Consider the following 14,175-nt stretch of genomic DNA (forward strand, 5'->3'; position numbering starts at 1 on the left):
TACTCCTTTCTCCATCCACCCATACATCCTTCTTTTCCTCCATCGTCTTTAGCCCGTCTTCTTTCTCTTTTTTGTGCTCTTCTCTACCGCTTAAGTCATCTTGGCCTCCAGCACATTTAGTGGTGGTTATGAGCGTCTGTTTTGAGACCAGAATCTCCAATTACAGTCAAAGGACAAAGAAATAAATGTAATAACAATTTATGTGAAACACAGCTGCCTTGTGTCACCCACCCCGCTTAGGTGCATCTCCATACAAATATAAGCATTACGCTTACTTCCATACGCCAGGACTCCAGCAGCAATGAAGCTGGAAGGATGAAGGTCTGTTGACATAAATAGACTTGTGTCCCTCTCCCACCTGTGCTGTCTGGTTACATAAGGGAGGACACAACTGACTGGCCCTCCTTGTTCAATGTGTTGTTTATATCCACCTCACAGAAGCTGAAGACGCAAATAATGTGGCCAAAAGGCATCTGTGCATGCATATCTGCACGTGCATGGCAGCGATAAATACAACTGGGAACCATCCCTGGCAATCGAGCTTGATCCAAGGCTAAGGGGACACAATTCACTTTTCAAAATGTTCCAACTTAAGCATGCAAAGCACATGGCTGGATTGAAAAATCTTTTTTGACTTAGACCCTTTTCATGTGAGCTCAACATCCGGGCAATCTTAGTGGGCAATGCCCTTCCCTTCGACCTAATCCAACAATAAGCCCACCTGAAGTAAAGAAACAACGTTAGAGCCGCACTATTCTGAGATCCATCCATCCTAGGAAACATCCAATAATCACTCTTTCCACCACCCTCACACTTGCCCCAGGTACCAACAAATGTATGTGAGAAGACGACAATTGTGTCTATGATATGATCTGCAGTAGGCGCTCTCTTGAGCACATTCTAGGCACTCGAACTCTACAGGAACATACATCACAGCAATAAAAACTAAATGTAGGTGGTAAAAATAACCAACTGTCCTTCAAAGCTGCATGTACTATTTAAAATCTCAGCTTTCACCACGCATCACCATCTGATCCGATTTTAATAGGTCGCTCTAGCTGCCTAAATGATCAACCTACTACTGCACGTAACACATCACTTCCATACAGTGCTTGTGGTTCGTGCTTTGCTATTGGCTGATGTCGATGAAAGAAAGCAAACTAGGTGCTGTTCCACAGATAGGGTACGCTGCCCTGGCCTGTGCCATAGATCACTCTTAGAGCCCGATTATAGATCTTGGCGGAGGGGATACTCCAGCAGAAATGTGGGAGGAATGCCGTCCGCCATATTACAAGATCAATAAGATATTATGGAACTTGTAATACGGCGGATGGGATATCCGCTTTGTGGATGACAACGTATTCCTCCCGCTAAGATCTTTATTTGGCCCTTAGTTGGGTGTCCCGGATGAGGCGGTCAGTGAACCTCATCACATTGAATGTGCTGTCCTCAGCGCATCCGCGAGCTCGTGGCAGCCCTCCAAACAGGGTTCCAGTGGGCAGACTGGCTGCCTTTCAAAGGGGGATCCTCTTGCAGGTGAGTACAGACGGCACTCGCCAGCTGTGGGATGTCTGAGGATCCCTGGGGACTCCTTTCCCCTCTTCTAAGGGTTATCAGGGCTCGAACTGACTGTGCACTTACTCAATGTGGTGTACAGTCAGTGCACCCCGACTTTTGACCCTGCATCGGTCATAACCCGTGAGTGCAGAGCAGGGCCGGACTGGGTACCAAAACCGGCCCTGGCAAAGTGCTCGGCCGACCCCTCCCCCCAAGGGGGGTGGGGGGAGTTGGGGTGCCGCCGAGCTCTTTGCCAGGGCCGGTTTTCGGCCGATTTTGTTACAGGGCCGATTTTGTGCTGCAAAAACGGCCCTGTAACAAAAGCGGCCCCCAGGGGCCCAAAACCTGCCCCAGCCGTGCGGCGCACCAGGGGATTGCCCGGTGCCCGCTACGGCCAGTCCGGCCCTGGTGCAGAGGCAAAGGGTTTCCTTACTTACATGGGTAAACACCACCATGCAAATGAGGGAATGCTCCTTGAGATTGCGCCAGCGCATATGTAGCATCGACGGGTTCTGTATCACATAAAAGGCCAATCAATCAAGCATCTACAGCAACTTCTGTAGTACCAAAGTGCGTCAACGGCACTTGCCCTTTGCATACCTGGAGCACTTTTGATAATATGACACAAGGTGTGGGAGGTGTGCTATGTCCAAAAACACTTCTGAACACATTTTCTCTAAAATAGTTAGTACAATGGTGAATGACGAATTTACCCGTAGATATTGTGTGTCAGAATAGTTTATTGAAACAGTTCTAAAATATATGGCAACGTGTACTTTTTGGATGTAGACTCATTGGGTGCTTGTGAGAGAACGCCAACGAGACAAGAGCCATAGCCAATAAAGCATATATCAGTTTTCTCAACTACATTAATGTCTCCAAGGAGCAGATCAAGCTGTCTAGACCTGCTAAAGAGAACCTTTGAGTGGCTAAATCTAAGATCAAATCTATGGCCAAACATGGTAAGTGTTCCAAATTCGCTAGTGGTGTGACCATCCAGCCTCTGCTGAATACATTTACTGAGGAAATGTTGTACATTTGTGCAGTAGCGGCCGGTATAGGTAAGAGCGGTGAGGCAGAGGGGCAGGGTGGGGGTCAGGGAAGTCGACAGATGATGGGATAAGTAAGATTAAATAAAAATAAAGTAAAACCACTTACCTTGCTCTCGCCGCATTGCCAATTCGTCGATGCGGTGAGCGCAAGTTAAGTGATTTTGTTATTTTTTTAAATTTAATGTCACTTATCCCATCGCCTTTTGACTTCCATGACCCCCAAGCAATGCCCCACTGCTCTTACCTGTGCCGGCCGCCACTGCATTTGAGGCTTTTTTCCTGTGGCAATAATTACAGCAAGGTTAAGAAATATGGTTTATTTGAGACACAATTAAGTAGTTCAAGTGCTTTACTGAAAACGTGTGATGACATCACTGAATAGCTACGTGCCTATAGATATATATATTTATCTAAGAGTTGGTGCTAACCTGCAGTTAGGACTCAACCTAAATCTTGCATAGTATTTTTTTGTTTTTCAAAAAATGGTTAAAACTTTCTTGTACATTTTCGGGAGTACTATCTATAAAATCATTAAATAGATTAATAAACACTTTTTTGGATTGCCTAAAACATCTGGCGCACTCAGCACTACCATGATGAAACTTCACACAACAAAGAACAAAGGTGCCGTCCCAAGTCTAAATGTAAAAGAGAGTTTGAGTGTTCAAAGTAAGGTATTCATATGGGAGGAGGTGGGTGTGTGGGGGCAAAATGATTGTTTCGTTTCATCTTCCTTAAAGTTTGTGAGAAGTGAGAATTCAAAAGCTGCTGCAGACGCTGATATTAATCATGGATCTCAAAATCATCATTCCTCTAACTCTGGAAATGTTGTTGGCTGGCAATTAATCTTGTCTTTTCAGAAAAGCACAAAATATGGATCAAAGATGTGATGCCTGCTACCCGCTCTGCTTGAGCACCAAGAGACTGAGGTTGGAACCTGAACAGGACCCCTGATTGCCCCCCATGAGCTGATCACTTGCGCTCTGGCACTCATCATGAGGTCTTTCGACCCATACTAAGTTCAGCAAGACTCATTTTGAAATAAAAATATGTGGTACAAAGGCATAACTTAACAAGAAGGAAACCCCTTTTTTGTGAAAAATAAAAAAGGTCTTTTGAGCTGAGATGAGGTCGGTATATCTGGAGCTGCTGTAATGCATAGTCAGCCGCCCTGTTGAACAAAGAGGGGCTTATTTACAAACCCCTGGCGCCGCTGGTACGTCACTTTTTCCCATATTAACCGTGATGCACCGGCGGCGCCAGCGGCTTGTAAATAAGTCCCGGAGTGGTGTGATTTCTCTGTGAGGTCAATAAACCTATTTGAGGTCCAAAGACAAAAATGAGAAAAAACAGTGGTGGCAAGGTTTCTGGGCAAAGGGCACAGCCACAGGCCTTGCCTTGGCATCATGTATAGCAGGACGTTTAAGTAAAGGGCAAGGCCAAAGACCATATCCTGGAGAGGGCCATGGGTCTTGCATGTTCCTTCTGCACTCATGAGCAATGGACACAGAACCAAGGCGGTACCATGTGCCTAGATCCACAGGCCATGGTGATTGAGACTGTGGATATGCAAAGTAGGCACCAGACATTTCCACAGGTCCTGCCCTAATCTAGCCACACAGCATCACAGACCGTACACAAGCGTATCTTTAAAACATCTCTGGACATCCTTGCTGAATAGAAGGCATGATTCGCTGCACAGCAATATATCTTGTAAAAAAAAAAAATGACAAACTCCCAGGAAAAGGTTCAATTGAATATGTGTTATGGTTATGAGCCAAAACCTTACCCAAAGTAACACAGATGACTTCACAACGAATCTCATTAATAGTATCACAGACACCATCACACGTCATCACCACTCGTCTGTAGGTGCGAGATTACACTGTCGTCCTCGAGCCAACGTTTGCAAAAATCAATTTTCAAAAACATGCTTTATAAAGCCATCTTAGACAAGTTTAACGTCGCAGTATATAGCCAAAATATATCATGTAAAATGTAAATGTATAATGTGTGTAATGTAATAAAAACAGTAAAACAAGGGATAAACTCGAAAGAAATAACTGTTGCCGCTGTGTAGTTATGGTTCAGCCACACTTTCAATTGAAATGTATTCTTTTGATGTGCCTATGGACGGATTTACATTAAATCTGGCACTCACTTGGCGTAGTCTGCTAAGGTCATGCATGCCAATTTCCTTCACGTCTGTGCAGGAGAAAAAAATTAAAGGGGGGGGGGCGGAGTTGTCTTTTTTAACTTTTGCTCCCATAGGAAATTTGCTCTTTACTAGGACCAGAACCGCTGACTAGATTTACATTAGTTTTATATAAATCCGTCTTGGGCCTTATCATGGTGGGATTTTCTGTGGCACTGCAGAGCTAAGTGTCTTTTTTTATGTGCCCTGCAGGGTGGAAAGTGAATTAATTTAATCCAATATTTCTCTTAGTTAGTGTTTTATTTTTAGATAGTGTACCTTGGAAACAGGGAGCCAGGTCTGCCTCTTTCTGTTTCTGAGCTGTGCCGTATAATTTTAGAGCAGGAACACAGAGAAATATCGGGTTCATTGAATTGACTTTACGCACTACAGTTGCATTAATCAGCAACTCCACTTTAAGCTGTGCCAGAAAACCCCATCGTGATGTGGAACCTGTAATTTTGAGAAATAATGTTTTTAATAAGTTGTTCAGCTGACTTTATATGGTTAACTCTGTGTTAATCAAGATCGATTGGCAGATCTGATCTGCAGATATCTGCAAATTCAAAATTAAATAAATAATCTCGTTTGGTGATTTTTCATCATTTAACCCTTTCAGATCTGCGGTGCCAAAGTTGGAACTGTGGCTCGAGTGCTCTGGCTAGTTGGCCGCAAGAGAAGACAATTCTCTTTCTGTCACCATTTCAGGACACAAAGCACAGGCCTCGTGCCCTGAAAACATGTTCAAAGGCCACATAAGGTGTCATGTGGCCCCAAAGTCAAAGTGGGAGGACCCTCAAAGGGACACCCCAGGGTTTAAATGATTAAAATGTACAAATAAAATCAATTGCAGGGTCTGCAGATTGGCAGTAGCTTTTTTATTTTGCAATACCTTGAGACATAAAATGGTGCCCAGGGCTCCTAGCAGTGGCGTAACGAAAGTTGCGGGCACCTATGCAAGGTACACGGAGGGGTCCCCTTCAACTCGGGCCCTCCCGCACCGCAGGGGCTGCGGGGGCCTGTGTTACGCCCCTGGCTCGTAGTGCATTGCGGACACGGGCACCATTGTAGGTGTCAAGATATCAGAAATACCTTGAGAGGGCAAGCTTCATGCCTGAATGTCACAAAGCCAGGACAAGCTTCACCAACTCTTGGCTTACCATTTAGGGTTTATTAGTCACAGCCTTGGAATTGTGGATAGCTTTGGGATTGCGGAGCCCTGGTAAGAGAGTCATGGATCAGAGAGGCCTGTACTAGGTTTGCAGTTACTGGGCATGAAGCTGGCTCTGGGTTTGCGGTACCATTCCACAGTCTGCAAAGCTAAATAAATAAATAAATAAATAAATAAATAAATAAATAAATAACAAGGTCTGGCTGAAAGCTAAGCTCTGTCCTCAGTAGGAGCTGGCTGTCAGCGGCAGGTGCTAGGATTGTCCTATGGCCAAACCCTGCTAGGAACATCCTGAACGCTGTGCAGTAGAGGGGTTGGAACTTGTGTGCCATAAAAACCCATAACATTTGCTGTAGAAAACACAGATAAAAAATGAGTTAAGGATCTGGTTCAAACGTGAAAAAATACTGAAATTTGCCAATTATAGTAAGCGGTGCACATAGCGCATGCCATAACTTACATTGCTTGCCACTCAGAAAATAAAAAACAAAACACAAAACTTTATTTGCAAAATGGCATGGGAAAAAGAACGGACTACTAAGAGTGAAAAATGGTGGGTGGCATGAGTTATGGCATGGTTTGCATACCTTAAAAGGCTGGCAAATTTCAGTGGTTTTACAAGTTCGAGCCTGAACCATAGCTTATGAGGCCATTACGATGGTGGTCGGTCGAGCGTCTGACCACCATCGTATCAGGAGTGGGACCGGCCGACAAGAAGTTACTGGTCCCACCCACCAGATTAGGATGTGACCGCCGTATAGGCAGTCAGAAGCATCCCTTTTTCAATTGCCGCTTGTGCTGAAGCCCGGAAAAATGCCACAGCACAAGCCGCAATAGAAAAAGGGATGTATATAAACATCCATGCACCATGTGCCAGGCACCATGTGGCGCCTAGCACACAGTGGATAGAAAAAGGGATGTTTTTAAACATCCATGCACCATGTGCCAGGCACCATGTGGTGCCTACCACACTGTGCATAGATGTTTGGGGGAACACCACATGTGCTGCCCTGGCCCCACAGCGGAGGCCCACTGGGGCCCCCAAAGCCCCTTTCCGTGTTACTCAATACCTACAGGCTAATGCCCTCAATGGGGGAGGGGGGAAATGAGTTGCAGATAAAGGGGAGGTAGGAAATTGGAATCAGCAATTAAAAGGTCCCTAGTGCAACATGGCTAAGGGCACATAACCAGAGAGCCCTCTACACATGGCCATCAAAAAACTGAACCCATGGTACAACAACCACTGATCACAAACACAGACCTACACACCATTCATCCTCAAATGGTTCCAGTCCTTGCCTGGAAAACAAGGAACCCAAATTGATAAAGATGTTTATCACAACAACAAACATTTTAATACTGTGCTTTATGTGTGTTAAGAGTGCAGACGTGTCAGGCTAGTCCACAACATGCTTTTAGTGCCAACAACCTAACAGGTGCAGACAGAATTCCTATTCTCTCTGCAGCAAAACATATAGCAGAATCTCCCAGAAGGTCCAAGCAATTAAAATAAGGCTGAGAATATTGGCCAACAGAAGTCACAGCTGTGGATAATGTGGCAAAAGTGTTGCATCCTATGAATACCTTGACCATCTCAATTAAAGCCGGCTCAGGCCAACTCACCCCTGGCAGCGTCTTCTGTTCGTGCAGCGCGCTCTGGGCCTTGAGTGCGGATTCTCGTTCGCAGTACGTGAGGAAGGCGCAGCCTGCCAAAGGAAACAGGGAAAAGCATTAACGAATGTGCAAGATTAAAATGCATGTCATTGACTGCAATCAACACCTACTTTGTTTTAGAGAAAAACCACTGTCTCTATTTTCATCTAACCCTGGCTCACTTCTTGACTTCAACTATCTTCTGACGAGCTTCAATTTTCTTCTTAATTTTACTACCCACGGTTCGATTCCCATACTTTTTTTTAATGAAGAATTGTGTTTTTCACCTCTCTTAGATGTGAAATACCCCTATGTTTCCAGGTCTGAATCATTAAGAATTTGTTGTGAGTAGCTGTGTTTTCTTCCAGATGTATGTGTGACTTGCTTATGAATTTCCAAAAGTAAGGCCAGCCAACTCATGGAAAAAAGCTTTGTGAATTATTTTCCCACATACATATGTCATGTAGGAAACATATGTTAAAAGATGAAGAATGAACTCAAATCCGTTACTTTATTACGTTAATCTTTTCTATTTTTCTGTTTTTTGTACTCTTCACTCCTTCACCATTCCCCTCTTCTAGGTTTTACATTTTTCTATAGTTATACAGACCTAATGCTTAGGTCTATGATTTCTTGATCTTTTCTGTTTTTGTTATTCATATGTCTTTCAAAACCATGTTATTACTGTTATTAAAACTAACAAAAAATAAAATGTTATTGTACATTTTAGATGAAAATAATTCACCACAGAACAAACAATTTAATGGATTTGAAAAGTGAGCCTGACTTTTAGCTAAACTTTGTTTTCAAGCTGAAAATAATAAGCATGCTGCAACGTAAGGAGTAGATTTACAATGGGGAAATTAAGCCACGATATATTCATTGTTTTAGAGCTGGAAAGTCTGGATTGGCTTAAAGAGAGCTCTATGGCACAAGGAAGACAACAACTGTATCCATGCATAAAGCACTGACTCGTTTTGCACTTATTAAGGTAGTCAAGGCTGACTGCGCTGTGCCAAGCTACCAGAAGGTGAGCACAGGTTAGCTTAGGTTGTGCATCTGACTTACCCTGACTAGGATTGTGGTTCCTGCTTGGACAGGGTGCATACTCTGCCAACCAGAAGCCTTAATTGCTAACATTTAATACTAATGCAAATCATAGATATATAGTCAGAGGTAATCTTGAAATCTGGCCCTGGAGACAGTGCTCCAGGGTGCACACCGTAATCATACAATGCCTGGAGGTTTTGTGACATAAACAACAGTCATCTTGTCGCAGCCTCTGCGACACCCCATCTACAACATGTGCTTCTTGTGCTAAAGAAAACTTGTTTCCTCCCTTTCTGCGAGTCAAGGTAAGATTGGAAATTGCTGCAAGAGGAACTTGCAGCTGACAAATCAAACCCGGCTCTCTTGTAATGCCAGCGCTAAATCAGGGACCGGGAGGTCTCTGAGGAGCGCGTGGAGCTGCTCCGTTGCAGACCTTGACTAGTTGATGCAGTCCTAATTAGAGGCATCATAGTGCATTGTTAGAGTGATAAACTAGATGGTATAAAGCTCCCATAATGGCTGCAATTTCTCCTCTGCTATTGTGATTGCGGGGCCGACGGGAGGGCGCAATGTATTTCCCGCAATGCATTTTGCATGTGGCCTATAATTCAGGAGTGGGAGAGTCATTGGGACCTGGGGTGCATTCAATTGTAAGTGTGGCAGCGGCAGCTTCCCCCAGAGCTCCATCAAAGGGAGGCTGAGTTTAACAAACTGAAAAGCAGATTGAATTACTGATCAGGCTGTCACAGGTTATTGTGGGGCCATGGATTACTTGTATAATTGGATTTAAAATGAAATGGTACATTTTTGATAAAATATGATTTACTGTCGCATGGACTATAACATTTACATTGTTCGTGCAGTATATTTCCTTGAATATTGAGTTTTTAATTTTGATCTACCCAAAATATAGACATATTGGCTTCCAAAATGTAATGAATATAATTATAAAAAGGTAAAAGATCTACTAATGTGGAGTTAAAATAGGGAATCTGTGCTACTTTTCCATGTAAACTTACCTTCACAATATGGTGACAAACAATATTTAGGCTACAATATCTTTCTTCCTGATACTATGACAAACAACCCCTAGCCCCATAACTGGTGTGTTTCATTCTGTTTGTGGTGACACTTTCTTATGTGTTTTTGTTGTGTATCATTCATTGGGCCACAACTGGTGTCTCAGTGTGTGTTAAGCAAGGGGCATTGAAAAAACACATAAGCATGCATGTGTTGTTACTTCAAGCAGTGTTGGGTGGCCTATGGTTTAAAATCCAACTAGATTTTAGTGAGATAATAGCAGTGAATCTGAAACCCATACACTGGTTATATTGTTTAATACACAATAAGAGAAAAAAGGCATACACAACCACACATAGGGTCCACATATCAAAGTTGTCTGAATGAATCTTCTCATTACAGGCCTGAAATGACTTAGGCGTAGGCAGCTATGTATATCCATCTCTGTAGTACTTAGCTATAAGGCATAGCCTTGGGCGGGCCAGTTCACCGGCTGCACCTTCAAATATGCTTATTCTGTTTCATATATCACTTATTTTCTGTGCAATATAATTTTCACATGTGCAGACCAATCTATGCATCAATTTGTGCCTCTGCAATATTCTAAGTTGGCCTTAATTGCTTGTACACAGAAGATACACATGTTTAAAGTTCCCTTTGAGAATCTCCAGGGGTGAGATTTTCAATGCTCAGTTCTTTTCTTGATGTATTATAGATCAATAAATTACAAACAGGTTTAAAACAACATCTTGCTCTGAACTGAAAACAACGTGGAACCTAGGGACACTTTCCTATTTACAAATGTCTAAAAACAAAGATCATTTATCATTCTGTGGAGATGGGATCTTGTGCTGCATTCCCAATATGACAGTGACTAAGTGGTTACACATTGATGATTTTCTGAATTGGGGCGATTGAATGTTCATAATCTTTATTCAGTACTGAGAACGAAACCCACAAATATACATATTTCTTAATGAGAAGAGATTTTAAGAAATAGACTGCAGGTTTTGGATAATAAAGGTAGATTTTGGACATTTGCCATATACATTTATTCTATGTCTATCACATTTCATTATTTTCCTGCTCTTTTAAACAGAGATGAATTGCTCATCAGTTTGAGGCAGGCAAAAGGAATGATTGCCTGCAACAAGTTGGTAGTTTTGTTCAATATATGGCTTTTAGCTTGGAGAATATTCAGTCTTTATTTGTTTCTTGGCGGACATTCAATGTTTAGCTTCATTTCAACAAATGTATTGAGGTATAGAAAAGATATGGACATAAACAATTATTTTTGCTTATTTTCTACCTTCGGATATGCCATTTAGATTGAGTCAATTAGAAGTTCCCAGAATATTAGCTGTAATATTAATTTTCTAAAAAGGTCTATACGTTAAAATATTATGTTTCTTTGATATTGAAAGTGTTTATTTCTAGGTCATTTTATGAAGTGTAAGTAGACCTTACCTATTTGCATATTGTATATTTGCAATGTTTACTGTATCTTGTGCTTTTATGGATTATTATTATCCGAATAAAGTTTTGAAACTTGAACTTGACCTTACACACAAGATAGTACTTATGCTGCATATTTTCCTTACTAACCTATTAAGGCGCTTCTTTGAATTATTTCAGCTTTAGTGCAAGTTCAGTGTAATGTCTCCACAATAAGCGCCTTAGGTATCTTTACTGAAGAATACTGTTGAAGTGTTTGCAATATGTTAAGTGTATCTGTAATGTTTTTTATGTTGTTAACACTGGGACAAACATCACCTTGCCCCAAATATTTATCAAAAAATCACTGCTTTTGCCTTTGTCAAAGTACATATTATTTTTCTTCGGTCCAATCTTGAGAATTGTTGCTCAGAACATTATTTTTGTCCTTATTGTTTATTAATTGATTTGTGGTAACTTTTTGAAACTTTTCTCATGAATTAGTTTGAAGAAATATTAGTATTACTTTTGCTATATTCCTTACATGTACTGTGGTTGAAATATTAACCTAGAGAAGTATTCAATATTAAAACAATGATTATACCATTAAGCATTTGTTCTATCTTCGCTTTCATTTTTTAGTGGTTATTTTAGACAATTAAGTTATTTACAATTTTTTTGATCAATTATTCATGCAAATAAGCAGTTAATATTGATACAACTAATTTCAGCAATATGTACTAGAAGCAGAAGGCCAAAAGGCGTATTATTCTGTGCTAATTAGAACAATTTACATATTTCTACATTTTCTCTGCTTTGATAATGCTTGGTTGTCTACAGCATTTCCAGAGTCAAAATCCCTGCATTTAAATGCCAGTTTCATATATGTTATCACTATGTCCTGAAGATGTCTGCCAAAAATATCATGAAAGGTGAAATTCTGTTCACAATCAATCCTACTCTATAACCATTCGGTTGGCTTGCTTCAAGAATTGTTAAGATCATGTAGCTGCAAATATTTTGTTCATATGTATATGCTTTAATAACTATAATTTGTGGTCAGGACTATGAATCAATTGCATCCAAGTAGCATTTAATAAACCTCGGTGCATTGAGGATCTACATTTCTAGTCAATGCTTTCTTTGTGTACTTTTATATCTTCGGAAATGAATAATAATCATTTTTGACATGCCTGTATTCTGAATTAATACATTTTTAATAGCTTTGGTAATTTTTAATTACATTTTTTTTTTAATTGCTAGTTGAGATATTGGATGTATGTTTTCTGTTTTGGTAGTCGTAGATCTCCTGCAAGTAGGCACATAGTAAGTATACATATGACCTTTCAGGTAGTAGATTTTCAGCCTAATAGCCATTTAGCAGTTGAGGAGACACGATTGTCTGCTTTATAACTGTGAATAACTATGCAGCATTGAACAACTACAACGTCAGATTTGCTTATAGTGGGGTATGGATTTGAATTTTGATCTAATTAAATAGGCGTTTCATGCATTTTCAAGGATATTAAGGGGCATATGTACAAGCCCCTATCGCCACGGGAACATCACTTATTGTGACGTTACAGTGGCGATAGGGGCCTTGCCTTATGTACGAGGCAGTGTTAAGACATCTAACGTGGCTTAACACTGCCTTGTACATAAGGCACCCTTTCACGCTATGTTTAGCTTGAAAGGGGCGTGCAGTGGGTGTTGCGGTGGGCGTTTCACCGTGACACCCATTGTATTTGACGCTGCCCCCTGTGTACAAGGGTGGCGTACATAGGAGGCAGTGCCAAAATTAAGAGCAGGAAAATCCTGGTCTTAAGTTGGCAAAACGAGGAGAAATGCATTATTTCTCCTCGTTTTTGCTTTTTCCATGTGTACTGCATTGTGCAGCACACATGGAAATAGCAAAATGCCATTGTTTGTTTACATACAGGAAGGTGTCCCTTCCTGTACATAAACAAACCTTTAAAAAAAATGCAATTTTGTAACTTTCATGTGTGCTGCATGAAGCAGTACACATGAAAGTTACAAAATGGCATTTCAGCATTGTTTATGTGCAGGAAGGGGCACCTTCCTACACATAAACAATCCTCCCCTGCACTCTGGTGCAAGGGTTCCTGCGTTGGCGCTAAGTTGTTAAACTTAGCGCCATCGCTGGGGGAAATGCAAGGCTGCACCACATTCTTGTAACTATGGTGCAGCCTTGCGTTTCCGAAGTGGCAGAGCGTGTAGTTAAGCCCAGGAGGCTAACGACACGCTCCGTCACTTCATTGTACATATCCCCCTAAGATTTTCTACTTGGGTGTTATCACAAAAAACGTCATGTAATATGAGCAATCCAGTAATCAGTTGATCTTCAATATCAGCCTATCTGTAGCAATTTCCAAACAAATGCTCTGATTCAAAGAAAACAAAGTCAGAACTGGATCCTAACAATAACAGAGGAAAGAGCATAGTACATAACAGTGCTTGATGGCTCTCATCTCCAAGATTCTGAAATCTTACACGATCTGTCTGATCACTCTGCGTTTGTGCTGCATGTGTCAAAACAGGAGTAAAACACAGCTGTTTCCCCATGTGATGAGATATTACTAGTGAGGAGTTACAATTCTCTGATTCTTTCGGGTAAACTCAAAACATACTATTTTCAAAAAAAGCAGAGGCATACCACAGACACTACTTATCCTGGCCTCTAGCAAATTAAAAGACAAGATTTAAAAATACTATTGTATATGTAGAGCATAAACTGCTTGAAGGATGAGAACATCCTTTCAATCCAAACAATAAAGCAACTAGGCTTTTCACTACAATACATTACATGCATTAAAAAACATTAAAAAAGTACAAAAGTACAAAACACATTCCTACAACAAAAAATATATTGGTTATATCTTCTAACTCTATACAGCTGCCCAAAGAGTGCCAGTTTGGTACAAATTAAAAGTCGACATTTAGGGATAGATAGGCTCAAGGATAGCTACTGTCAAACCTTTGATGATTAATTATCTCTTAAAATAGAGATTTTATGCCAAAAATGG

General features: G+C 41.2%; 1 protein-coding gene across 8 annotated transcripts in view; it reads right to left on the minus strand.

The window, feature by feature from the left end:
* The window catches only part of CELF4 (CUGBP Elav-like family member 4), a 1,309,605-nt gene that overhangs the window by 1,086,377 nt on the left and 209,053 nt on the right, over positions 1-14,175 (minus strand). For all 8 annotated transcript variants that reach the window (XM_085628957.1, XM_085629010.1, XM_085628985.1 and 5 more), the window contains exon 2: positions 7,598-7,680. In XM_085628957.1, the coding sequence (XP_085485083.1) occupies positions 7,598-7,680 (83 nt within the window). The remainder of the gene's footprint in view (positions 1-7,597; positions 7,681-14,175) is intronic.

This window comes from Triturus cristatus, chromosome 2_1, assembly GCF_964204655.1.
Source record: "Triturus cristatus chromosome 2_1, aTriCri1.1, whole genome shotgun sequence".
Classification (NCBI taxonomy): Eukaryota; Metazoa; Chordata; class Amphibia; order Caudata; family Salamandridae; genus Triturus; species Triturus cristatus.